At 38.0% G+C, this 27,488-nt stretch overlaps 2 protein-coding genes across 11 annotated transcripts in view; one reads left to right on the plus strand and one right to left on the minus strand.

Annotated features, from left to right (window-relative positions):
* Positions 1-9,972, minus strand: part of esyt2a (extended synaptotagmin-like protein 2a) — a 55,413-nt gene extending 45,441 nt beyond the window's left edge. For 4 of the 5 annotated variants that reach the window (XM_047368517.1, XM_047368515.1, XM_047368514.1 and 1 more), the window contains exons 1-2: positions 9,835-9,972; positions 6,855-7,248 (exon numbers count right to left, since the gene is read on the minus strand). In XM_047368517.1, coding sequence (XP_047224473.1) covers positions 6,855-7,241 — 387 coding nt within the window. In that variant the 5' untranslated portion in view covers positions 7,242-7,248; positions 9,835-9,972. The remainder of the gene's footprint in view (positions 1-6,854; positions 7,249-9,834) is intronic. The other variant, XM_047368516.1, reaches the window with a different exon arrangement.
* Positions 9,920-27,488, plus strand: part of vipr2 (vasoactive intestinal peptide receptor 2) — an 89,479-nt gene continuing 71,910 nt past the window's right edge. Inside the window, exons 1-3 of one of the 6 annotated variants that reach the window (XM_047368526.1) lie at positions 9,920-10,058; positions 12,622-12,694; positions 16,117-16,204. In XM_047368526.1, the coding sequence (XP_047224482.1) occupies positions 16,154-16,204 (51 nt within the window). In that variant the 5' untranslated portion in view covers positions 9,920-10,058; positions 12,622-12,694; positions 16,117-16,153. Of the gene's footprint in view, positions 10,100-12,621; positions 12,695-16,116; positions 16,205-27,488 lie in introns of all 6 variants that reach the window. The other 5 variants (XM_047368522.1, XM_047368523.1, XM_047368521.1 and 2 more) reach the window with 5 other exon arrangements.

Here is a 27,488-nt window from a genome sequence, read left to right on the forward strand (position 1 = left end):
CAGTTAAATATTCAAAATTGCTAAAACGTTTTCTTTCTAGCAAAGCAAACCCCGCAGATTGCATCGAGTCACTGACATCTCCAACCTGGAATATGGTTGAATCAAATTGCATCTTTTTCCAGACTTTACAAAACAGAGTGAGAAACCTGCACAGGAATGTCAAAGCTTACAAATACTTCAATGAAAACAAGCTGCCTCCAGCACTGGTTGGTTACCTCAGTAACAAAAGGCTTTCTAATTTTGGCAGCTCAGACATCTATCAACAGGTTTGTAATCTATTTGTTCTTAATTAATATAAACCAGATTTCATAAGGGATGTTTCCTGCCAGCTTAGATGTCATTGGAGAATTTTTCTTCAATCAAAACATGCTTACCGAGATACAAGTTGTAACACAGATGCTTATAACTGAACTACATGCAGAAATGTGATTTGGAAGTTCAGATGCCACCTTTTGTCCTGCGATGACTTAGAAATCTTCTGTGAAGCTTTAAAATGTCTGAGAGATGTTATGAGAGGAGTGAAGTTGCCAGTAATAAACAGAAGTGTATGGGAGAAGCTTGGGCTTCCAGTGATGGTGGTTATCTGACATGGATTGCAAACCCAGAGGCAATCTTTCCCGACACCAGCCAGGGTATGCTGAGATGCTACGTCTGCCTGCAGTGTGCAGACTGGCTCCAGCTTGCTACTTTCACCACAGCACTGCATTTTGATTTGGGGTAAAAAGGAACACGATTTGCATTGTTGGAATTGGAAAGGTCAGTTAAGGTTCCATATTTATACCAATTTACGAAACCTACTTTTGAGCTTGATTTGAGTTGTGATGTGATACTTTTTTTCTGTGGTAACAACAGCAAATATCACCTTGGTTCTGACTGCAACCTGTTGGTTTACCCGTCTGACCTCATTCCTTCACGGCAGCAGCAGATAATTCACACCTCTAACCCACTAACCATGTTCCAACAGACACTAGGAACCTCAGACAGTTTCTTCTCTTCATGTTTGGACTTCAGTCACCTAATTCCACAACATGTTTTATGTAATGAGCCACAAACATCACATTTTCACGTGTTTGCGTCATTAAAATGAATTAGTTTGTTCCCCTGAACGACCACAGATAGCATCCCTGCTATGCTCCTCTTTGCTCTGCTTGACATGAAGCATCTGATTTTCCAACTTAAGCGAATCAAAGGAATTCTGGTTAATCGAGTAACACGGTCTGCAGGTCCTAGACTAAAGAACAGAAACTGACCAGACAGATTATGGCTGCTTTTTAAAGGTCAGGCAGTGATCTTAATGCTAAGTTTTTATTTCAGAGTTGAACAGAGCAATCTACAACCACAGAGGCCAATTAAGCACAACATAAAAAAGCTGCAAAACAAGAACGAACCGAAATGCTAAAAACTGAATCACCCTTTGTTTCTAACAGGAGTCAGTATAAGAGCTGTTCATTGTGGGTTGATTTTCATAGTAATGAAAGAATGCCATTACCTCAACCCTTCCAGGCTTCCAAACTATGATCTGCTGCCCACACTGCCTATCAAACCTGATTCCAGGAATATTTGCAGGAAGACGATAGAGAACCAAGAGGAGGCAACATTTATTTGAAACACAATCATAACCGCTTAACTGCTTGCCTGTTCCCTGAAGGTGCAACCAATTCCCTAAACCACTGGGTTTATTATTACATATTATTATGACACTCCACCCTCTGCTGCTATAACAGAATTACTTCTTCTGGGAAGGCTTTCCACACAGTTTACGAGAGCGTTTATAGGAGTTTTGATCGTTCCTTCAGAAGGTGTGTGGCTCTGGCATCTGATTACGATGCCTCTTGGAGGCCTCTCTTTGAAGGCAAGATCCACTGGGAGGAGACTCTCTGGGAAAGACCCAGAACTCGCTGAGGGCACCACTTATCCCTTATGGCTAAGGAACGCTTTAGTATCCCTCAGAATGATAGACGCACAGACGGGTGGACAGCCTATTTTGTAAACTAGCAATGTTTGAAGTAATAATAGATCATAAAAAGCAGGTTATACAATTTATTTTGCAACACTACTAAGTAGGGGTTCACCAATTGCAGTGTTCTGGCCGATCACAATTTTTAAAAAGCCTGACCTGCCGATTCTGATTTTGACTGATACCGATTTTCTTTATAACTGACACTGCCTGGTGTGGTAAGGTCACAGCAGACCTTCAATGTTCCAATCTTATGTGGGCAACAGTGGGGAGACTATAATGAAGCGCGCGACTGCGGAAGTGACCTGGTGTGCAGGTCTGTCAATCAGTGCTCTCTCACGGCAGAGCTAAGGACAGTGGGTGATTTTCAGACCTTTTAGGAGGTAGATAAAATTGGTTTCACATGCAAGTATCGACCGATCACCCAACATTATGGAAATCGTGGCTGATCAATCGGTACACCCCTACAACTTAGCATGTAAATGTGCCATTGTAAAACTTTCTAATATTATTTTTCTATGTAGTTGTCCAACCCTAAATACCCTGATCAGACACAACATTATGACCCCATGGCAAGTAAAGAATCATCCCTTTATCATCGCACCTGTTAGCAAGTGGGAGATTATGTGTTAGAAGTAGTAACAATGGGCAACTTAAGGTTTTGGGTGATTTTAAAAAGGGCCACTTTGTGATAGCTAGATTACTGGGTCAGAAAGGAACAAAACTAACAAAAAAACACTAAAAATAATCTAACTGTGACAGATGGATTTGCAAAACTTTCAGGCTTCTGCAAGAAAGCTGAAGATGAACATTGATTTAATTTTTCAGAATTATTGATCAGCGAAACCTCTCAAAACTCAACTAAAGAATGAGTGTAAGAGAGGAAAATCTAAGTTTTAGAAAGGCCTAGCCGGAGTCCAGAGCTAAATCTGACACTATCTGGGATCACCTTAAGAGATCTGTGGAGGTGAGGCCCTCCCAATCTGATAGATCTGGAGAACCTTTTGCAAAGCAAAGTGTGGAATGCAGCTAGACTCCTACAGAGGAAGACTGAAACAAACATAGCATTAGGTTGAGGAAGTGAACTCTTGTGCATCCAGGTTACTGTTCCTTTTTTAAATCCATGTTTTTCCACTTAATAGTTGTTGTTTTCAGTGGACTTGAACAATATATGTGAAAAAGCTTTGAAATGATTCATTGCAGTCTCATATTTTTTTGTCATTAAACTCTGACATCAGGAGAGTTTGTCCTGCCACAGAGCAAAAATGGTTCAGGAATGCTTCGAAGAATGCAGCAACCAGTTTGAGGTGTTGTCTTGGTCTCCAAGTTACCCAAAACTCGGTCTTATCAAGAATCTGTGGGAAGTGCAAGACAAACAGGTCCAGTCCGTGGGGGAACTTCAAGGATTAAAATGATCTCCTGCTAACATCTCAGTGCCAGATACCAGAGCACATCTTCAGGGGTCTGGCATCCATGCCTAAACGGGTCTGGGGTGTTCTGGCAGCAAACGGGGGGAAAATAACACACTGTTGTTATTATGTCACTATGATGTCATAATGTTTTGCCTGACTGGTGTGAATTACCAACAGTCTGGTTTCTGTGGCATGATGATGAAAATGTGAAATTACTGGAGAGATGTTTTCATATTTCTGAAATTTGATTCTTTTCAGAAGATGTGGTGTTACATCTCAACATCTCACTTGGCATTTCCTCATGTTAGTTTATTAGGAACAGTCAAATATTTGGACATTTAAATTATAAACGCCACTGAGATGATTTTGTGGTGAATACTTTGAGTTTAATGGAGAACATGTTCTGTATTTATTCTAGTTCCAATGAGACATTGCAAATAACCAGGAATGTTAATTTATTTTATGCTCTAGAGAGATAATTTCCCTTTTGAATCAGACATGACAGGCTATAGGCTTAGATGTAGGTTCTGAGCAGACTTTAGCTTTGTGTGAAAGGGGCATGATGAGAACGCTCAGTGAGGTCAGTATGACAGAGGTGAAGCAGATAAAGTATCTTGTGCGAGGACGGTGACAGTGACAAAACCTGCGTGTCTTTCAGGGCTAAAGTTCACTGCTGATTGTCACAAAGTTTGGCAGCAACCTGCAGCAAAGTTTCCCATAAAACTTTGCTGCAGGTTCACACCCCTCCATCCATATAATGAGTCACAAACTGCAGTAAAGCAATCTCATAATATACTGCAATAGAAAAACTAAAGCATTATTTGCATTTTCCAGGTATTGATCTTCAGATTGATTTAGGGAAAAACTTATTTAACTCTGAGAAATCAGACAAAGGTGTTGTCATACAGGTTCTATTAAAACAGAACTTCAACATGTCTAGAGCACCTTCAAGGAGAGAAAATAATGTCCTATTGAATCTTTACTCATCAGAAAAATGTCCACTCCTCCACATTGCTGATCTTTTATGCACACACCCAATTTTAATCGACATTCCTGCATTCTCAGCAGCAGGTGAGGAACTGGTTATTTTGGCTTATTGGGCATACTAGTCGTCATCACAAAGGAACAAAAAGAGAAAATAATGGCAGCTGTGGGGAAGTTGTTTATCCAGTCTGGCTCCTGCTTTTCCATTCCATAAGCTTGACTTCACATTGCTACGCAACTCTGACAGAAGGAGTCTTTTGCAAGACTCTCCTGACAGCTTCAAGAGTTTTTTTAATTGCATTTCTAAGTGAATTAAAACATTTGACTATTTGTGAGACCCAGGCCAACAAGCATTAATGACTGAATTTCCAAACAGAAGAATCGGACGGCAGATTTGTTTTTGCTTCTGACTGTCATGGGTGTAGATGACACCGGGAACATTTTACTGGGGTATAATATATCCTCTGTGGCCCAGTAAAATGTCTGACGCAATGTCAACAAAACATCATACTGCCAGCTTCGTTTATAAAGGCAATAATAAAAGTTCTGAACATTTTAAAATGTTGCAGAGACGCGTCCAAACTTGGACAGCCAAAATACGATAAATAGTGAAGAACGGTGGTGGCAGCACCACACTGTGGGGATGCTTTTTTCCAGCAGGGAGAGGAAAGCTGACCAGATATGATGAGCAGAAATGATGGAACTAATTAATACATACAGGTCCTTCTCAAAATATTAGCATATTGTGATAAAGTTCATTATTTTCCATAATGTAATGATGAAAATTTAACATTCATATATTTTAGATTCATTGCACACTAACTGAAATATTTCAGGTCTTTTATTGTCTTAATACGGATGATTGTGGCATACAGCTCATGAAAACCCAAAATTCCTATCTCACAAAATTAGCATGTTTCATCCGACCAATAAAAGAAAAGTGTTTTTAATACAAAAAACGTCAACCTTCAAATAATCATGTACAGTTATGCACTCAATACTTGGTCGGGAATCCTTTGGCAGAAATGACTGCTTCAATGCGGCGTGGCATGGAGGCAATCAGCCTGTGGCACTGCTGAGGTCTTATGGAGGCCCAGGATGCTTCGATAGCGGCCTTTAGCTCATCCAGAGTGTTGGGTCTTGAGTCTCTCAACGTTCTCTTCACAATATCCCACAGATTCTCTATGGGGTTCAGGTCAGGAGAGTTGGCAGGCCAATTGAGCACAGTGATACCATGGTCAGTAAACCATTTACCAGTGGTTTTGGCACTGTGAGCAGGTGCCAGGTCGTGCTGAAAAAGAAATCTTCATCTCCATAAAGCTTTTCAGCAGATGGAAGCATGAAGTGCTCCAAAATCTCCTGATAGCTAGCTGCATTGACCCTGCCCTTGATAAAACACAGTGGACCAACACCAGCAGCTGACACGGCACCCCAGACCATCACTGACTGTGGGTACTTGACACTGGACCTCTGGCATTTTGGCATTTCCTTCTCCCCAGTCTTCCTCCAGACTCTGGCACCTTGATTTCCGAATGACATGCAGAATTTGCTTTCATCCGAAAAAAGTACTTTGGACCACTGAGCAACAGTCCAGTGCTGCTTCGCTGTAGCCCAGGTCAGGCGCTTCTGCCGCTGTTTCTGGTTCAAAAGTAGCTTGACCTGGGGAATGCGGCACCTGTAGCCCATTTCCTGCACACGTCTGTGCACGGTGGCTCTGGATGTTTCTACTCCAGACTCAGTCCACTGCTTCCGCAGGTCCCCCAAGGTCTGGAATCGGCCCTTCTCCACAATCTTCCTCAGGGTCCAGTGACCTCTTCTCGTTGTGCAGCGTTTTCTGCCACACTTTTTCCTTCCCACAGACTTCCCACTGAGGTGCCTTGATACAGCACTCTGGGAACAGCCTATTTGTTCAGAAATGTCTTTCTGTGTCTTACCCTCTTGCTTGAGGGTGTCAATAGTGGCCTTCTGGACAGCAGTCAGGTCGGCAGTCTTACCCATGATTGGGGTTTTGAGTGATGAACCAGGCTGGGAGTTTTAAAGGCCTCAGGAATCTTTTGCAGGTGTTTAGAGTTAACTTGTTGATTCAGATGATTAGGTTCATAGCTCGTTTAGAGACCCTTTTAATGATATGCTAATTTTGTGAGATAGGAATTTTGGGTTTTCATGAGCTGTGTGCCAAAATCATCCATATTAAGACAATAAAAGACCTGAAATATTTCAATTAGTGTGCAATGAATCTAAAATATATGAATGTTAAATTTTCATCATTACATTATGGAAAATAATGAACTTTATCACAATATGCTAATATTTTGAGAAGGACCTGTATATGAGTCTGACCTTATTAGGACTAGCAACCTCTGTGATTGGTGGAAAATCATATCAAGTAGAAAACAAAGAACATGCAGTACAACAGCTGTATGACATACGTCTACATATACATACATATGTACATATATATACATACATATATATACATTATCAGGAAAGGGGGGACTCACCCATGGTGGCAGTTCAGTTGTTGCTAGACTCTGCCTTACAACCTTATCCTGGTGATCTAGGAACGCCAAGGCATGGTTTATCCTGTAGTCCTTACTGCCATGGTTCCTCCTCCAGTAAAAAAGCATGGCGAGTCCAATCAGAACCCAGCTAAAGCTGAACTCAAAGTATCCCAGCACATAGATGGGAAAGATGATGGCAAAGGTTTTGGCAAATTTAATCCACATTTGAGTGACATCAGTCAGTGAAGACTGCTGCTCTTCTTCTCCCACCTCATCTGGGGACAAGGGTAGCCCTGGTGACGGAGGTACCTGGTCGCCGCTGGGCACTGGGACCGGTCCATTTGCCCTCGTGCCTGGCCCTGCTGTACCCTCCATCCTGTTGCTCATTTCCTCACTGGAAAGACATTTTTGACAGTAGTTTATGGGAAATGTTAGTGCACTGGCAAACCTTTAACTGTATTATCACAGCAATTTAGAGTCATCTTTGGACACTGCACTCTTCTAGGGTGGTGACAGTGCTTTGTCACACTAGAGAGGCTGACAGATTTTCAAGGGGCCAGTGCAAAGCTGCAGGACTGGCAGCCAACAAGCTAAACATAGTGCTACACAACAAAGTGCCTGGAGTTAAAATGTAGCAAAGAATGGTATCACTTTAAATATTAGAGGAGGTCGCTGGTGCTCAGAAAACTATGAGGACAATGTTAAAAAAGGAACAAGTGTGAGATCAGACATTAATATTGCAGGAAAAACAACATGACAGTCTATACAAAGAATAAGGTTTGAGCATCTACCATAATTACCCACAGTGCTGGCAACATAAGTCATAATTAAGGTACTTATCAAAAACTACTACTTTAAAATATACTAAGGGCAAGGCATTCTACTGGTATGATAACCCTGAGTAAAACTGCCAGGATCTGGATGTATTAATGCAAGAATATGAAAAACAAAATGCATAACAATGTATACTGATGAAAATCAGTAGGTATATCTTATTACAAATATTACTGCTATAATAGTGTCATCGATAACATACATACATATCAACATATAAGTATATCTTTAAACCAGGGGTGTCAAGAGGGCCGGTATCGATCAACTTTTAGATTTGCCCTTGGTCCAACACACCTGAAACAGAGACATATCTAAAAGTGGCAAGACACCGGACCTCGAGGACTGGAATTTGACATCCCTGCTTTAAACTGATATTTGAACCATGTCCAGTGTCGGTGGCAATGGGTATACTATGTAAAATATGTACATGGATTAAGTTTGACTGCGTCAAAACAAACCATCTACCACGTCTCGCATGTTGACCACATGAGTTTGCTGTACACACATTTTTTTAATGTAAGTTTGACCCAAATAACTACATGGTGATGAACCCAAAAAGTAAAAATAAAAATCATGTGCAATAAATGAATTCAGCAAGTTTTTTTTATGCAAAACTTTTATATACAAAACTAGCTTGTTCAGATTTAGATTGCCATAAAAGGTTGAATTGTGGCAAGTAAACTTTGCACTGTACAATTTCAAAAGCTTTATTATTACCATTGGTCTACATCTATGTTAGCATTTGCCATCTAGCGACTCTAATGATTGTATAAATGTAGCAGTTAGCCAGACCTTTCAGTAAAATCCATCAATCTCCCTTTAGACACAATAGGCACCCATAAAGTTGGTCATTTTTAGTTTAAACATTTTTTTGGCTATTTTGTTTTAAATTGTTATTAAAACAAGATATGTGACATCATTTCAGGCATAAGGAAACTGACCCAAGGTCATGTAAATACACCCAATTGTAATGTTTTTCCCTGCTTCGTTTAGTTAAACATTTCCATCAAATTCCTCCCACTCTGTAGTTACTTCTGTCCTGTATGGCTGCAGCAAAACATTGAGCTGTAAATGAAAATTTGGCAACAATAAAACACATAGAAGTAGGTCTGACTTCATCGACCATTTGGAGTCGGAAAGCTCTAAAAAATTCACATGGTCTGGTGGCGTTCCATTAAACTGATTTATAAGTCCCAATGAAATTACCTGCAGATCTGCTCCCTCACCCACTACTCCTATACTGAAAATGATACCACAGACAGACACTTATAATGGACACAACGGAGGCAATCAGAGTCAAACTCGACCTCAAACATAAAGTTAAAGTCCTTGTAACTAAATATTTCATAATCCACATCAAAACAAACCTGTCTGTCGTAATGTTTACTAACGCCAGCTGATCAGCTGGATTCTTGCGCCTCTTGTGATGTCATCAACCAACATACGTACAAAGCAGTATTAACATCTTTCTTTCCGGTGCAAATTACATCATTTTAAAATGATGCAGATAGTAGAAAAAAATATATCGGTCGTATCTTTAAACAAATGCTCCGATATCATTAATATTATAAATAAAAGCAAATAAATAATCTTAGGACTTCAATTAATCAATTAGGACTTCCACAGTATGTTGTTCTCAGATGTCAACTTTGACTGCTTTTATGCCATCTAAAAATAATAATTATTATTAATAATAATAAAAATACAAATACAAGTACTCGCAGGGAAACTATGACGGCCGCTGTTAAATTCGGTCTCAATAATGTATTCATGATTCTTTTGCTTTGTTTAATATTTTAGTTTTTAAAAGTGTCTCACTTCATTCCTCAGCCGTGACTCACTGCAGCGAACGTTCACAGCTGTTATAAAAGCAGAGATTTAGCTGACATACTTATTGTTTTGTTTCGTTATATGAAAGCCGAATAAAAAAACAAAGTATACTTAATAAAAGCTTCATCAACAAACCACTTTTTACGTGTTTATATTTGATGTTTGGAAGGACGTATCTTAACTGGAACAATTTTTGAACCGAATCCGCCGTGACGACACGGAGTGACACGTATGAAAGCACTTCGCCAGCGTTACGTACAGTAAACACAAACTAGTTGTTCCTCAACGCTTAACACCAAGCAAACAGCCCACTTACCAGTATCCACCAGCAGCATTCGCTCTGCCCAGAAAAACACAGGGAAAATTCAATCGAGCAGCTGCTTCCTCTGCATGCCGACCAGCCAAACTCCGACTGCCCTCGTCAGTTCATCCGCCAGTCTGGGAAGGAGAGCCGTCCGTCTCAGCAAATCTGCAGGAAACTGTCATCGCGAGAAAACAGGTCACCGGCATGGAGTGAGAGGGAACTTCAAACAGACCCTGGTACAGAAGACCGGGACGCCATCTTGTGGTGGGAAATAACGGTCACTGTTTAAAAACGGTTTAGCTCGTTTTAATCGTTTAACCGTTAGTATGCAATCAAATCATTCAGCTAGGTAGCTATGTTGTTAGCAAAAAAAAAAGTTTCACAGTATTTGATAAAATAGTTTTTTTAGATAATGGCAAAATTATGTATTAAAAAATTACAGCATATTAAAGTCTAAAATTGTGCGGTAGATTTTATTACCGCGAATTTACATGACATTGTTGTGCCAGCAAACGGGAAAAGTCATAATATCGAAATGTCCATCAAACCTTTAGCAAATGTTCTCTGATGCTCTTCAATGACTATTCTACCTCCTTCATTCACCATATCTCATCCATAAAAAAAGATGGGAAGGTGAACTGAAATAATCTATTTGAGCCCCCTTCTCTTAATAGAATATATAGCTATAATTTGCTTGGATCAGGCTTAAACTCGGAATTATGAACAAGCAGCCTCTTCTAAACTGCAGCATTTGTTTTTATTGTGATTATCTTTGTCCGATATTAATGCGTGATGATTGAAGTATGCAAAAAAGCAACAACTAAAGAACAATCTGTAAATTCAAATAATTTCTATATTTTTGAAATTCAGAAGTCAAATACATCCAGAATTTTAATTGTGGGTTAAAATAAGAGGCTTTTTGGCACCTGGTGAGTCTTGATCTGCTTTACATGAGCGATCTATTAGTAAACAGTTACGAAGAGATCAGAATTTAGTCAAAATTAAATAGAAAACTTAATTTCTTACCAGTTGTGTTTTTGATTTGGGCCATATGGACAGTTGCTCAGGGCTGCATTAAAAATGGAGGCGTCTAAGCGTCATATTGAAAAAAGTCACATTTATCAGGCTCCTCTCCTGTGGAACCAGCTCCCAGTTTTATTCCGTGAGGCTAACCCCCTATGGTGGCTTCACTTCCTTTAGCTCCAGTGTCTGTAACAACACCTTTCAATCTATTCTTAAACACATCAGGAATCATGTCTTTAATGTCAATGATTAATTGAAATGAATACCCAAAATACAAATTTGATTCATGCATAACGATCTTCAACATTGCTGACAGCAAACTAAATCCAGCATACATCACCCGTTCTTTGTAATTTGATCAAATCCGTAAACTAAATATTAAAAGTTTATTTGAGCTTTCGGTTATGTCTAAGTTTAGTACATAGACACATCTAATGTTATAGGGTATTTGTGGTTGAGGTATTTTGATCTTGACAATTATTTTTCAGATGCTAAACTAGATTGTTTCATGGTCACGTCTATTTTTTCCCAAATACAAACCTTGTCAAAAACTGTGGTTGGGCAACAGATTTTGCACGGTCATAGTTTTTCCACTAGGTGTCAGAAAAGTGCTTATATACTAAAACCTCATTATCTGTAGCCTAACCACTCTACCATCAGAGCTCAGCTATGGAAAACTTGCAATGTAATAAGCAGCTAAAAGACTCATTATCACTTTATGAAGAATCTCTTTTGAAATCCTGTTTAATTATTATTGTTATTATTATTCCTCAGAATATTACATCAAATTTAAACAAGAGCTTCTTGTTTAAATGTAATTTAGCAGGAAAAAAAAAAGCTTAAGGAAGAGAATGGTGTCCCTCTGGTTTATTTTGGTTTATGTTCATTAAGATATATTTCAAACTGTCTAAACATGGTATTCTTCTAGTCAGCACATAAGAACCACAGTGGAATAAGAGGTCTCATTAGCCTCGTTTATACCATGATTTACCTCTGATTTAATATGGAACTTCTGTTTTTTGAAATAGTTAATAAAAATGTTAAATGATTAATTTAAATAATATAAAATGTAGCGCCATATGGCCTAAGCTGTAATAAATTAAAAAAGACAAGTGGGTTTTATTTATTTTGCACTAACAATTGTGGTTGTGTCTGCATGTGTGCATGTTATTTATACAAAGAAAGAAAGACATTGAAAATAATTTCATGAGTGAGTTATTGCTCATTAAAACACGTTCCTCAAACTCTTACATTTATGTTCTGCATGTTTCAAATTTAAAATTAAGCAACAACGGCAAAATCAGTTGCAATCAATATACTAAAAAGTTAGTAATGCAAAATCTTACTTGATATAAAACAGAATAAAATAAAATGAAACACCAGCTGCAGTGCATGCAGGAGGAAAACTAATTTCTAGTTTTAAATCTGCAGTTTTTTAGAGGTCATTTAGACATTTATAGTGAATGCTCTTTTTTGTGTGTTTGAAATCCTCCAAATCCATTGGCATCTTGACCCTGTCTGTAATTGATATGGCACCACAAGTCTCCCAAAAATCTTTATTCATTGCAAAGCCATAATAATATCTTTATTTACCATTCATTGCTTTTTTTCAGAGGATTTTATGCGGTGTATGGACACCTGGATCTGTTTTTGTACCACTGCTGAGTTGCCCATCATTCACGTCAAATAAGAAGTCCACAAAGATTCTTTGAAAACACACTTTAAGGCTTTCACAGAACAACAATAACAGTGTCGGTTTTCTTTTCATTTTCACAGATTTCCTGGCGGAGCCGAAGTGGAGAGGCTGACTACTCTTCAAACAGCCAGACTCCAACTAATAAGTACTTAAGTGAATACAACCTTATTGAAATGTGCAAAAAAAATGCCTATCTAATATACTTTGCTTTTATATCTTATACACTGTACACACAGTCATATTCAACAAATATTATTAATGAAAAGTTAATTTACTTTAGTAACTCATTTTTAATATGGAAAGGTGGACTTAATGAATAGTATGTTTAAAGTTTTCTTAAAGGTTATTTTCTAAAGGTACTTTTAATCTGACAAACAAGCCTCATCCGAAAGCGTATATTGACTATATGAAATTAAATGATTTCATATACTCCTGGTCAGGGGTCTTTCTGCGTGGAGTTTGCATGTTCTCCCCTTGCATGCGTGGGTTCTCTCCGGGTACTCCAGCTTTCTCCCACAGTCCAGAAACATGACTGTTAGGTTAATTGGTCTCTCTACATTGCCCTTAGGTGTGAATGAGTGTGTGCATGGTTATTTGTCCTGTGTGTCTCTGTGTTGCCCTGTGATGGACTGGCGTCCTGACCAGGGTGTACCCCGCCTCTCGCCCATAGACTGCTAGAGAGAGGCACCAGTTTCCGCGTGACCCAGTATGAAATGAAGTGGTAGAAAATGACTGACTGATTGACTGATTTCATATAGTGTTTTAACCTCTTATTGTTGATGTCACTATTCAGCAGAAAGGAAATTAGATAGTGAGAAAAAATCAGAAGTAGACAAACAAAAACAGCCTGATGACACCTTTTCTCCTCTGTATGTATCTGGAGGTTACATTTTGTTAAAGAAGCTGCAATGTTTAAAATCAGCCTTATACACAAGCCATAAAACACCTGAAGCCATTGGACGGCTGGTTAGCATTTCTGTGCCAGCATATTTCAGCACTGCGTTGTAGCTCGCCCCCACAGCAGGTCTGGCGACGGTCTCAGTCTTTGTGTAAATTTGTGCCACTTGATCCTCACTATGTGCTTATTGCACGAGATGGGAACCAGAGGCAGTGTATTTATAAAGAAGGAGAGGGCTGTTTCTGTAAGGGCACATTTCTGTTGTCCCCTAATTCCAGACACAGCGACTTGAAGTGTTTGGGATCACACTGCATATTTTATCAGCTCACACTAAAACTGACCTTTAAAGAGACTTATGGTGAGATTTCTTCCTACAAAAAACAGAATCCTCAAGTCTCATTTAACTTTACCAATGTAGCTACATTATATAGGTACTGGTATTTATTTGCTGATTAATTAATTAAAAACTGAGGACCTAATGGCAGAAAAAAACTTTCATTATCCTGCAATCTGAAAAGAAACTAATGAAACAATCTTAGAAGGGCCACCATAATTATGACCATATCATCTGTTTACGAGCCTCGCACTCAATTTCTGCGGTAAATGTGCATATTTTGCTGGGTCTTGCCTTCATGTCAAATATGAGGTGTTTTTTTTTCCACAGTTCCTCCAAATAGGGAGCTAAGTTTGATAAATATTTGATCTACTGCATCACATTTACTTAGTACGATTAGTGCCATGTAACAGTGAACCGGATCTTTAGGTTTCTTGGAAGTTACTGGGGAAGTCATGGAACGTTGTCCAATCCACATGCGTTTTGAGGATTTTCAGAAGATTCACGACAGTTATGGGTGAACGCTGCAGGGTGATGTGGAAGCTTGTCAGGACTATCCAGGTTTGTACACCCATAGCAGGAGATGTGTTCGCATTCACAGCACAAAGTTGAGCTCATTCCCACCACGGGTTGGACTCCGGAATGTATCCGTCACTGGTCCTGTTTGTGGTTTCCAAGGACCAGATGACAAGGTGTAGACATAGAGACGAGGGTCTAATCTTTGTCTTTTGTAGATGATGTTGGCTGAGATGGTATCTTCAGCACATAGCCAGCAGGATGTTCTGGAGCTTTTCACGGCTGAGTGAGAGGCCCCACAGATTAACTCATTTCAGGTCTGTTTCTCATTCAGAAAAAGGTGGACTGATCCCTCCAGGTTTGGAGTCAGTCTATGACTCAAGCAAAGAAGTTCAAGTATCTTTGTATCTTCCTCTTCTTGAGGTATGGTAGGACAGAGCAGGATTCGGATGGATGCAGACAGATCGGCGTCTTGTCTGCAGCTATATGGATGGTATGCTGGCCTTTTGTGGTGAAAAAAGAATTAGCCTGGATGATTGCAAGAAAATGATTGGTTTACTGCATCTGAGGTCTTCAAGGCTGTTATGTTTCTTTGAACTTCTCCAAATCAGCTTGAACAGCAAGTTTAGAAACCAAATAAAATTGTGACATTGGAAGGCCTGATGTAGTAAATCTGCCTTGCATTTTGTGGCTGTTTTCAGTCATTCCATGGTCTGTGACAGGAATTGGCCACCTGTGGCTCTGGAGCCATATGTAGCTTTTCCGGCTCTCCAATGTGGCTTTTAATAACTTTGGCCAAAACTGATGTACAGAGCAACGTTTTAAATATTAAAATAATAATAGGGCATAATTCCTGTCTGCATACGCTTTCCACAACTAAAGGACTATTTTTGTACATGGATTGCTTTTTTTGTGTTCAATCTTTTTTTAATCATTAGTGCACAAACTACATGCTTTTGTTTGTCTTTTTCATATATACACAAAAAAGTATTCATTCTCTTAATGAATAAATTGATATCTCCCCTTGTTTTAAAATAAGAAGACTAAGAAATCATGGTTTTACACAGTTTTGAAGCAAACATTGCATTTTGGTTTGTAAAGGTTATTGATACCCAGTATCTGACCTATGACATGATTTTTGCACCATAATTTCACCATGACAGCAAGGTTTTGCTTTGCTTTACTTGGAATTAACTTGTGTTTTAATTTACATGAAAACTGACAACATTTGTGCCTGGTTGATCAATCACTTAATAAAAAAACCCTTCGTAATATATCTTTAACAAGTGTATTTATAAGATGGAGTTTTGCAGTTTGGTGCCACTAAATCTTAATTTGCTCTACATTTCCCTTTTATTGAAAGTTGCTGAGAAATAAACATTTCGATCCATGGAAAAGCGTTCTTCTGTTGACATTTTTCACACTTTTACACAATGCTGAGTTGCTGTCAGAATTTCATGCATGAATGTTATTGTCCTTTGTTCTTTTTCTACTAGAATGCACCACCTTTTTATTTCTTAGAAGATGTGTCTAGTTGCTTTAACACTTTTAGATTTGACACTCAAAGGTCTTTATTTTGAAAGTCAGAGGGAGAAATGCAGCATCCCAGGGTTGGGAGCTTGACAGCAGAAGTCAGCTGTGAGTAACTGCTTTCTCCACTCACTCAGCTCAGTGGAAGCGACTAGTGTAGATACAGCACATCACCTTCTGGCCTCTTTTCTGCATTAATCCTGGGATTGAACAATGATTCTGACTCTTTTCACCAGGAAGAAAACCTCTGAAATGGAGTTTAAATGAAGTGACCATAGTTTGAATTTCTCCTGTTAGGACAGCTGACTGGTTTGTGTCTACCTGAGGACTGATCATGGGAAGTTTGCTAGTACCGACCCTTTTTCTCTGGATGTGTCCGCTCATGGTGAGTGTTTAAACAAATTTCTTTTAATAAATTTCATGTTGAAATGTATTATACGGTAAGAAAGTTGGTAATAACTGCGGTACTTTCAGTATTATGAGCTTAGAGGAAATTTTAAACCAGAAACATTCACCCTGATGATCCATTGTCATAAATTATATGTCACAAACTTCAGAAAATTGGGAACTAAATCAGTTTCATAGTTTTGCCTTTATTTCTGTTAGTGCAGCGAGAAATAAGTGTAAAACTAAAAACCTGCATAATCCATTTTTTGGGAGGTTTTATCAGTAAACTATGGGGAATTGATCAGAGACAATATTGTTATTGGATACAAAATTTACTTTCAACCTTCAGAGTTTTCCAATACTTTAGCTAAAGAAAAACATCCCAAAGATTTACCAACACTGTTGTTTTTTTATTCTAGCCAGAACTGTATTTAATTTTATTTATTTTACCTTTGGCTTCCATCTAATAATGTGGTTAAATATTTATTTTTAACTTTTGTATGTAAATATTGTACATATGCATTTAATGGGACATGCAGCCACAATTTTGCTGTTTTGCTTTAAGTGAAAAATCTGGAATACCACAGTCATGGTTTAAAACCTTAAAGCAAATAAAGTAGATATATTTATTTGCAATGCAATGATTTAATCAGGATGATTGGAGGCAGTAAAAAAAAGAAAATTACTATTTTTTCTTTCCAAGCAGGCACAAACCATTTTAAATCTGGGCTCCTTAATATGAAAATAAAATTAGCTTCCTTCGGAGTTGGAATCTCCTTTGACAGCTTTCTTTGCCATGACTCCAGCTCTGGGTGATTTTAATAACCATCACTGAAAAAAAAGGCTTTTAACACATTTAAAAGTCAGTTTTATAAAATAAAGATGTACAAAAATATTAAAAATAAGAAAATTATACTTTTCACAGATTTTCCAATAACACAACATATCTGGTTTTAAAACCTACTGGTGGCACTTTTGAAAAGGTGTAACAACATTAGTGCAAAGGGGGCTTCTACAAACAGTCATCGTATCAGAACAAAGTGATTAAGATGAGATTTTACACTTTTAGGCACTTTCCTAGTATTAGCTTCCAGTTTAAGTTTTTAAACTTATATATTCAAAATAATCTGTTTGCCAGATTTAGGCTTCAATAATAATTTTACAGACTTTGAGTCTGATAGTAAAACACATTGAGACAGTTTTGGTGAAATTGAAAATTATTGTTGGCCTTTGTGAGCCCAACAGGTGCCTGTTCAACACCTCTGCAATCTGCCATTATATATTTGGAAACAAATATATGACAGTATGACTGTTTTAAGTTCATTAGTGCAAAATAAGAAGAGCAGTGATCCTAAAATAACACCCTGCAGTACACCCATTTTACAGTTTTGAAAGAGTTGGTTTGAATTTGAGGAATAATATCACGTGACTTGAAATAACTTCAGTTTTGGCCATAGGAGCATCTTTTTGTGGTATTTCAACCTAAATGGGGTTAAACAAACAATTACATACTTAGTCAAGGTGGCATAAACCTATGTGCAAACCACTATGGTAATAGAGCAATCACTTATTAGTTTTATTTCACAATACCAAAGAAATGTCTACTTAGCAGGGATTTTTACATCTTTAACCTCTGAAGTTTTGATTGATAATTAACCCATTAATTTGTAGTGAAAGAGTTTAACATTTTCTTATCATTTAACTTACATTTCGATAACAATAACATATTTAACTCCTGATAAAATAAGAAAACAAATAGCATTTTTGACCAACTGAAGCAGCAGCTTCTGAGTCTTGATTAATTCAGAGACTTTGTAGAATAAACCTCGCACTGTTTGATTGTTCTTTCCCAGGCCTCCTCCTGCTATTACCCCAGTTTTCTGTTTTTTTTCTTCTGTCCTTCAGACATTATCAGCCCTCTCATAGTGCTGATCCGCCTCGCGGGACAAACAGTGAAAGTGTTCTCTGTCTTTGCCCGCCGGCCTCGTCGATTTAAACGCAGGCTGGGGTGTAAAATGTTCCCGTCACCCAAAACAAATGTGTGTTTAATCGTGTAAAGCCATGCTCGCTGCCACCACGGACACACACAGAAATGGCAGCTGAAGCGCAAATCAATCTGCGGTTCATCTTCTTACTTACCCACTTATTATTTTATTAATTTAGTTGTTTAGCTCGATTCATTTCCCATCATGCTTGAGGGGACAGAGATCAAATTGAATCATTTAGCAGCTCTTAGTTCTGCTGTTGACTTTTTACATTTGAGGTCAAGCATTCCTTTTTACTCCCTTAATCTCAAAATGAACCCCAATACAATGTGAGTGGAATTTGGTCTTAATGTTTTTCCTGTTTGTATTAGTGCACGACTCTCACCAAATAAGTAAAAACCAGCAAACATCTACTATAAAATACTGAAATGTGTAATAAAGCTGAAAAGGCAGCGACACTTGTAAGATTTCAGCTATGGTCTAAGATATTATTTGAGAAAACTTGTTCTTTAGCTGTTATATTTAACAAGAGTAAAATGTATGAAACTAGTGTAGTCACTATAGAGCTCTTCGGCAAAACCACAATGACATTTTTAGGCATAAAGCTGTGATTAACTTGAAAATTAGAAATAGACGATGCAGTGTTTTCATGCCTGGATCAGCATTCAACACTGCTGATCTGTTGTCTCAGATGAAGCAGGCTCCTTACTGCTACTTTGCTCAGATGCCAGTTTTTATCATCAGTCCCAGACAGGCAGAGTCCCATGATGGTCCATTAACTCATTTGTCCAGATTAAATAACTGTGAGTCTTTTTAAAAAAAACTCACTGATCACAGAGTTTTTGTTTGTCTTAAATATTTTCTGAATAACTGTCAGGGTGTGGTTTTGGGGTGGACCGAAGTGCAGACAAGAGCTTGGACGCAGCATTTCAGGCAGTCTTCAGTTTATTCAAAATATCAAAAAAAGGAAACAAAAATACTGCAGATGTAAACCAGAGTCAGAAATCCAAACTTACAGGAACTTGCAGGAACATGCGGAACTCAAAGCATGGACGAGGGCAACGAACGAAGGTACCAACAAAGGACAATGAAACAAAACCAACTAATATACAGAGGGAGAACAAAGGCAGGTAATCAAAGGAACTAAGAACAGGTGAGACAAGGAGGCAGGGAGGCAGAGGGAGCAGGTGAGCCTAATAAAACCAAAGCATGAGGAAAGGGACTAAAGACTAGACAGTAAGCAAACCTAAATGAAACTATGAACCAAGATAAAAATAAAGCGTAAGAATCAAGGATAAAAATGAACTGAAGGAAACTGAGAAACTGGAGAGAACACAAGAACCTATGAACTTAGTAAAACAGAAACCATAAGGAAACCCCGACTACAAAGTAAACAAACTCAAACCAAGACTGATAGAATAAAACTAAGAATGAAGCAGAGGAAACGAGGACTAGAATTAAAGTAGACAATAACTAAAGCTAGCCTATATAGGAGAGGCTGGAGAACAAAGATGAACTAGCGGAACAAAGCTAAGAAGAACAGGAGAATAAAGGGAACTTAAACCAAGTAATAACTAAAAGGGGAAAACAAATGACGAGAGGAGTAACAAGACCTTCTGCACCTTTGGGAACAACAAGCCATGGTTTACTCCACACCTCAGGAATCTGCGCAGGGATAAGGAAGAAGCTCACAGCAGTGGAGATTGGGCGCAGTACAGGCAGGCCAGGAACAGACTTACAAAGGAGATCAAAGCAGCCAAGAGAAGCTACAGTGAGAAGCTTAAGAACAGCCTTTCTACTGGTGACGCTTTGGCTGTATGGACCGGTCTGAGAAACCTGACTGCCTATAGGAGCCCCCCCACCTATCTTGAACAGAATCCTCGCCTGGCGAACCGTCTGAATGGCTTCTACTGCAGACATGAAAAGAATTCAATTCAATTCAATTCAAAAATATTTTATTCATCCCAAAGGGAAATTAAATGTTGTTGTAGCTCATATTATGAAAGTTTCCTCAAAGAGCCGTTGTAGATGCTGATGGCTGTGAGCAGGAAGGATCTCCTGTAGCGCTCCGTCTTACAGCAGATCTGAAGAAGCCTCTGACTGAAGACACTCTGTTGTTGTAGGACAGTCTCATGAAGAGGATGCTCAGGGTTCTCCATAATGTTCTTCATTTTATGAAGAATTCGTCTTTCCACAATGATCTCCAGAGGTTCCAGAGGAGTCCCCAGAACAGAACCAGCCTTTTTTATCAGCTTGTTGAGCTTTTTTAAGTCCCTGGCTCTGATGCTGCTTCCCCAGCAGATGATGGCAGAAGAGATCACACTTTCCACAACAGACTTATAGAAGATATGCAGCATCTTGCTGCAAACACCAAAGGACCTAAGCTTCCTCAAGAAGTACAGTCTGCTCTGTCCCTTCTTGTAGATGGCTTCACAGTTGCATCTCCACTCTAGTCTGTTGTCCAGGTGAACACCGAGGTATTTATACTCCACCACCTCCACTTCTTCTCCCATGATAGAAATAGTTTTTGACTTATTCCTGTTTCTCTTAAAATCTACAATCATCTCCTTTGTTTTAGTCACATTCAAAATGAGATGATTGTTTCCACACCATGCCACAAAGTGGTCCACCACCTTCCTGTACTCAGCTTCTTGTCCATCTCTGATCCACCCCACAACTGCAGAATCATCCGAGTATTTCTGCAGATGACAAGAGTCTGTCTTGTACTGGAAGTCTGAGGTGTACAGAGTGAAAAGGAATGGTGAGAGTACAGTCCCCTGTGGTGCTCCTGTGCTGCTGACTACCTGGTTAGACTCACAACCCTTCAGTCTCACAAACTGTGGTCTGTTTGTCAGGTAGTCTTTGATCCAGGAGATTGTTGAGGCCTCCACCTGAGTCTTCTGGAGTTTCTGACAAAGCAAATCAGGTTGGACTGTATTAAATGCACTGGAGAAATCAAAGAACATGATCCTCACAGTGCTACTGGCTTTGTCCAGATGACAGTGGGTTTGTTGAAGCAGGTGTATGATGGCATCTTCAACTCCAACTCTACAGCGATAAGCAAACTGAAGGGGGTCCTGATGGTTCACTGTTTGCTTACTCAGGTGGGCCAACAGGAGTCTCTCTAGGACCTTCATGATGTGAGATGTCAGGGCAACAGGTCTATAGTCATTGAGGACTGATGGGTGATATAGCTGAAACCAATGTTTACATACACTGTATATAAGATACTTAACTTTTATCTCCGTCTGACATTAAAATCAGACTAAATGTTTCCTGTTTCAACTCCTTAGGTGGATAAAGCTTGGGTACCAATAGGTCTTCCAAATGGAAATGATCCTAAAGCACCACAACTCTGCCTAACCTAAGGTCCCACAACTTAAGGCCTGATAAGTAAATCACTGTCTCCCACTCTACTTTTACAAATTGTATGAACCATAAGTAAACCTTCAGGAAAAATTTGTGTCTGGCATACAGAAGAGACACAAAAGATCAGATCAGGTGCAGGACCAATCATCAAAGTTTACAGACAATCATTGTCTGCATGGTCAGCAGAAAAAATAGAATTGTTTAATTTTTAAAATGGCACAAAACGTTTATTAACTTCAGTTGTTTATCTACTTCTGCATATTTTACTCTAATCACTGATAATAAAAATGAAAACAAAAGTGGAATAATTGTGATTTTTATCATTTCATTTTGAGTTTGGATTGTCAAAGGTTAAAATATTGCTGAATCTACTATGCTTCAAAATCCCAACAATGGTTCTGTGCAAGGATCCATTTCAACAAAAAGCCAACAGAAAAAGCAGACTCCGAACTAAAGAACCACCAATGAACCCCGGTGATTGTTAATACCTCAACAATGCTTCATTTACTGCACACACAGCCAATCAAAACAAGGAATAAATCATTTACCGCCTTTCAGATGTACATGCCAGTTGGTTAAAGGAGCAGAGGTGGAAACCTAGGTGAGTCTATTTAAATAATGTGAAAGTGTTACTCTCTGCTCAGCAGCTCAGGTTCTAATGCTGGCTCTTAGTGGTCAATCGCATTCTGACTGCAGTTTATGATGCTATCTGAGTGAGAAAAGGCTGAATGTTGCTCTTTGTATTTGGACTAAGAGTATTTTGTGATTCAGGGAAGTTTTATATAACTGGAAGGCCAGGACCTGACACACCAACAGTCTTTTCCTTGATGGTTTACTCTCTTTTCTTTTTCAGCAGTCTATTGTTTATTTTGTTTTTTTAATCAGCCCAAAATGCCAAATATTCTCTTGGATAAGCCTCTTAAATGTCAGGAATTGTCGCTTTGTATGCTTTTTAATAGGATTTTAAATTAGAGCAAACTTCAACAATGTGGAAATGTCACTCAAGAAAACGTCTAAAGCTGGATGTGGGTAAAGACTTGAATAACCTGAGAAGAAAGTGAAAACATTATGTACTGTTGGGTTAAATTTTTCACATTTATTTTTTACTTTATTTTGACTAAGTAATCTATTTGATGTTCTATTCTGGAGTGGATTATAACAACCTAGGAAATTAGGTTACAAAAGATGTAACAGGACAAATTGTTAATGAAAAACTGAAATATATGAGAGAAAGCTGCAAAATTAAACATAACAGAAATTTTTTTTCCTAATTGTTTTACCATTTTAATCCAGTTTTTAGACATAATTGACACTAGAAATTTCCATACAATAAGGTCAAAGACACAAAACTATTTTTTAAATGTCTGACATCAAATCAGACTAAATGTTTCTATTTTAGGTCATTTAGGATTACAAAAATGATTTTTATTTTCCAAATATCATAATGATGAGTTTATATTTACCAAATGTTGGAATAATGACAGAGAAAAAAGTTGTATTACTTTCTTAAAAGTCAGAAGTTTCCATAAACTGAAATTGCAGTGCCTTTTAACAATTTTGGATTACTCAGATGATTAGGTCACAACTTTGTAGACTTCTCAACTAAATTACATGGACGCAGCACTTAACAATGGCCTTTAGTGGAGCAGAAACTGCTACTTCTGTAGAGAAGTCTGCGTGTATGAGTAGTCGGAACCAAGACAATGACGTGAAAGTTGGTTTAAATGCGAAATGACCATTCTGATTGCGGACACTTTGAAATCGGATACATATCTGATTTAGTACCACATATGAAAGTGGCATAGTTCGGATTCTTTTGGAGGTGAAAGAACAGAAATGGGCTGTTCTGACTGCCATGAAACACTCCGATTTGGGTCGCATTTGCCTACAGTTTGACGTAGCCAGAGACCTCAAACCCAGGCGAAAAGACTGAACTGAACTGAGAGAAATAGATCTAAATGTACGAGAAAGAAAACACAAGAATAACCTAAACAGAAATTAATTAACTAATAAGGCAACACCTGGAGAACATAACCAACAGGGAAAGGATGAAAGCAGATGCACAAAAGTAACCAAAGCCCCAAACATTTAAGGCTCATAACATTAGATCTTGAGACAAAATAGCATCCAGGCAGCCACCCTCAGCTGTTTCTACGGCACTCCTCATTAACAGCACTGCTTTTACATTTTTATCAGTATTAACCTATATGATGGCAAGTACACTTAATAGACCTAGATTTCCCTTACAGCAGAACTTATTCTTTATGTTTTGATGCCAATTTTTTTATACCAGCCACAGAGTCCTCAGGAATGTTTGCAGAGTAGCTGCAGAAACTGTTTGGATTTGTTCTGCTCACTGTCGCCTGTATGTTTGGGAGAAGAAGCCCAGAGGTTGGATAATGATGACAGATCCTGCCACAAGAGTATTAATTGTTTCATTTTTTTAAGACGAGACCAGGGGTCTGCAACCTGTGGCCCCAGAGTTGCATGCAGCTCTTTAGCTTCTCTCCAACAACTTTGACCATAAATCATTTAGAAATGAGTATTATTTTATATATAAAGGCAATAGGAAAGGCTGCCTTCGGCTGTGCTTCAATCTTTAAAGAACTAATTTGGACTCATCTGACATCTGACTAACTGTTTTATATATTTATTTTGCTTAAAACCTTAAAAAAGAAACAAAATTATTTCTAATTTTTTATGTTCAAAAGACAACAGAATGTTCACAGTTTATAATCTTCTTTTTTAGAAAAATAATTGTATGTGCAAAGCTGTTTGGATTGTAATTAATGCTGACCCCTGACCAAACTGTAAAAAACAACTGAATTTTAGGTATTCCTCCCTAAAAAGCAAAGGAAAGCAATAGGAACAGAATATGTTGCTATCAGTTGTGTTGTGTGACTCTTTAAATTAGTCAAAGGTCTCTTATTGAGCATTTGGCTAAAATTGAATCACTGCAGTCATGTCAATCAGCAGAATAATCAGACAAATATGCAAACTGGAAGTGGTCAATCAGCGTCTCAGAGCATCTTAGAGGCGGGCAGGTGTGTTGACCTCACAGGAAAGGCAGGATATAATGAAGTAAGGAGCCTATGTAAATGTCAATTTTTTCTTCATAGCACATCCTGAATTGCAGATATTATCTCTGTAATAGAGACAGTTTTATGTGGATAATAAAATTATGTTTATTAATAGCAACAGTTGAGCAGAAAACAACAACTCTAATAAACTAACATACCTTGGAGACATACGTTAATTCACACAAGGTCTCATTCTAAGATATCTTGCACTTAAGAGAAAAGGAGCAATCTAAAATCATGTACAATCAGGATGTTTATATTATTTAAGTCGAAAGTAGTGCAATTTTTACTGAACTAAAGCAAAACAACTAATGTGCCAATTCAAAGTTCTGAAAAAGTTGACTTAGTCCTTACCTTTGAACTGTATACAGACTGTGCAGCTTTCTCTGTTAAAAACAATTGATCTGTGGTTACTTGTAAAAGAAGTTTAGGAAAAAACAATGTTTGATTTTTCTTTATCAATTTGATGGAAGTAGTTAAAAGTAGGAAATTTAGCCTTAAAATCTTTCATTGGTTTTCTCATGCTACACAATTGGCTGTCCAAATGGTCTGAGGAAAAAACCAAACAGCGCTGCTTTTATATCGTTTCAACTGTTTCCTGAATGATGACCCAGCCCAAATGAACTGAACCGACCTGAAAGGAAAACTCTTTTTTTTACAACAGACTATAATACTGAATTGCAGATAACAGTATTTCTTTCAGACCTAATACATGCAGCATAATAATGTTTTTAGCCTTTAAATTTTATATAGCACACAAGTCTAACTGAGACGGTGGTTTTGACATTTATCCAAAAATAACTTAAGGGAAATGATTGAATCGTGCAACAGGACTCATTATAGGGATACACTGGGAGGCAAATGACAAACTCAGTTAAGTCACTTTAAATTGAATTAAAACAACTTTTTTGATATGTTTTTCTTTGAACTAAGGTATAAAATAAATTTACGGATGCTCAGGTTATTATAAAGTGTGCGTAACATTAACAAAGTGTGGAAACTGACATTTGTAAAAGAGTTGAAAAAAAAGGAAATGTTGGTGTCCCAGAATCGTCAATGAGTTGCAATTAAAACACATATGTGACACAGATGGGATTTCTTTAAGAGATAACAATCCTAGGAGGCTCCTGTCAGTGCAGTGTTCGTCTGCACCCTCAGAGCACCAGAGGACAGCAGGGACTCAGGTGTGAACATGCTTCCAGCAACATTGGTGTGCTATGTGGATGTGGACTGCAGGTGTGTCGATTTGACCCAATACAGTCACAGAAAGCATGTTCTGTTCTGATGAGGAAGCATACTGCAAACGGAAGATGAATGAGCTGATGTTTTACTCTTACATTTTTACTTTTAAGTTGTTGTTAGGTTTTTAGTAGTTTCTTTAAAGTGCCAGAGATTACAGATTAATAAGCATAAAATACTTTCTTTTTTTTTTTTTTCCTTTCAAGAGGTATTTCACAAAAAACTACAAGATAGAGTGGAAGCTGTATTTTAACTGAAAGTCAGGTCTTCTTTTATATTCAGATGTTTATTTTGAAACTGCAGACATTACAACTGAATTGATGCATGTCTACAGTTATATTAAAAGGAACGAAACAGAAAACCCCCTAAAAAAAAACTACTGGGCCAGTGGATTGTGGGTAGCAACCTAATACTTAATAGTAAAAAAGGGAAAAAAAAGATACATAAAAAAATCTGATCTTACATGGGTTTTACACTGAGTCCAGGGTTCCCAAAGGAGTGTGGATTTTTCCACCTCTTGTCTCAAGATAAAAGTCAGCCTCATCATTACATAAATATTTTAAATCACATCAATCGAGTCTTCAGTTGAAGGAGGAACGGTAGCTAGAGATCTTTCTGGTAAGTGCTTTCTTACTGGCTACCAACAGAACATACAACAAATACCTTTTCTTCTGACCCTCTGGAGGTGGGGCTTTAAAACCCAAGTATAAGGAAAGAAAACAAATTTACTTCAAATGTTTTTATAATATCTCATGCAGGTCTGTCCAAACCAATTCTATATTTACTGGCCAGGGCAGACAAAATGGAAGTGGTTTGCTTTTTTTTTTGCCCCAGGATCTCCAACAAGGCTGTGAAGAAACTTACATTGCCTAAGGGCTTTGAAAAATCTTACCAAATTCCTCCATCCGAACTACAGTGTAGGTACTTTTCCACTGGTGTTTAATTATAGTTTTCCAGCTTTCCATCTCCGTTTTAAACATTGTATTTTCCCCAGTTCTTGCAATCCCTGGTATATTTTAGAAGTGTGTCTAATGCCTGGAGTGATTTAGATTATGTCTAATTTGTAAGACTCTAAAGATTTGGTTTCTCAACTCTTGTTCTTTCAGATCTTCTAAAGTTTTAAAAGAATTCCCCTTAAATGTCAATTTAATTAAATCTCATGTCTTCAAGAAATGACACAAAATCCAGCAAAGATCGGACACAGGACCTGAGGGATGCATCAATGTTTAGTTCATTATCCGCTCTGGCAGGCGGCTGGTAACAAAGCCCATGAAAAGCTTGGATAAACAGGTTTATTACTCAGGTGTTCATGTGTAGACCGTTTCATCCCTTGGGTTAAGGAGCAATCTTTGTGTAAGGGATATTAGTTAAGTAGTTAAACAAACAAAACGTTGTTCCAAAAGTAAATGAGTTCAAAAACATGACTTAAAATGAGAAGAATCAGCCAAAGTCCAAACAGAAACACTGAGTGTTGATGAAAAAAACAATATATCAAGACCAATTTAGAAGACTATAAGAAAGACTAATTTCCACAAAACAAAAAAAATGCAGTAGCTGATTTCTGCAAATTTGGCTCTAACAACTCAAATAAACATAGGAGTTTATTATT

The sequence above is a fragment of the Girardinichthys multiradiatus genome, chromosome 6 (assembly GCF_021462225.1).
Source record: "Girardinichthys multiradiatus isolate DD_20200921_A chromosome 6, DD_fGirMul_XY1, whole genome shotgun sequence".
NCBI lineage: Eukaryota > Metazoa > Chordata > Actinopteri > Cyprinodontiformes > Goodeidae > Girardinichthys > Girardinichthys multiradiatus.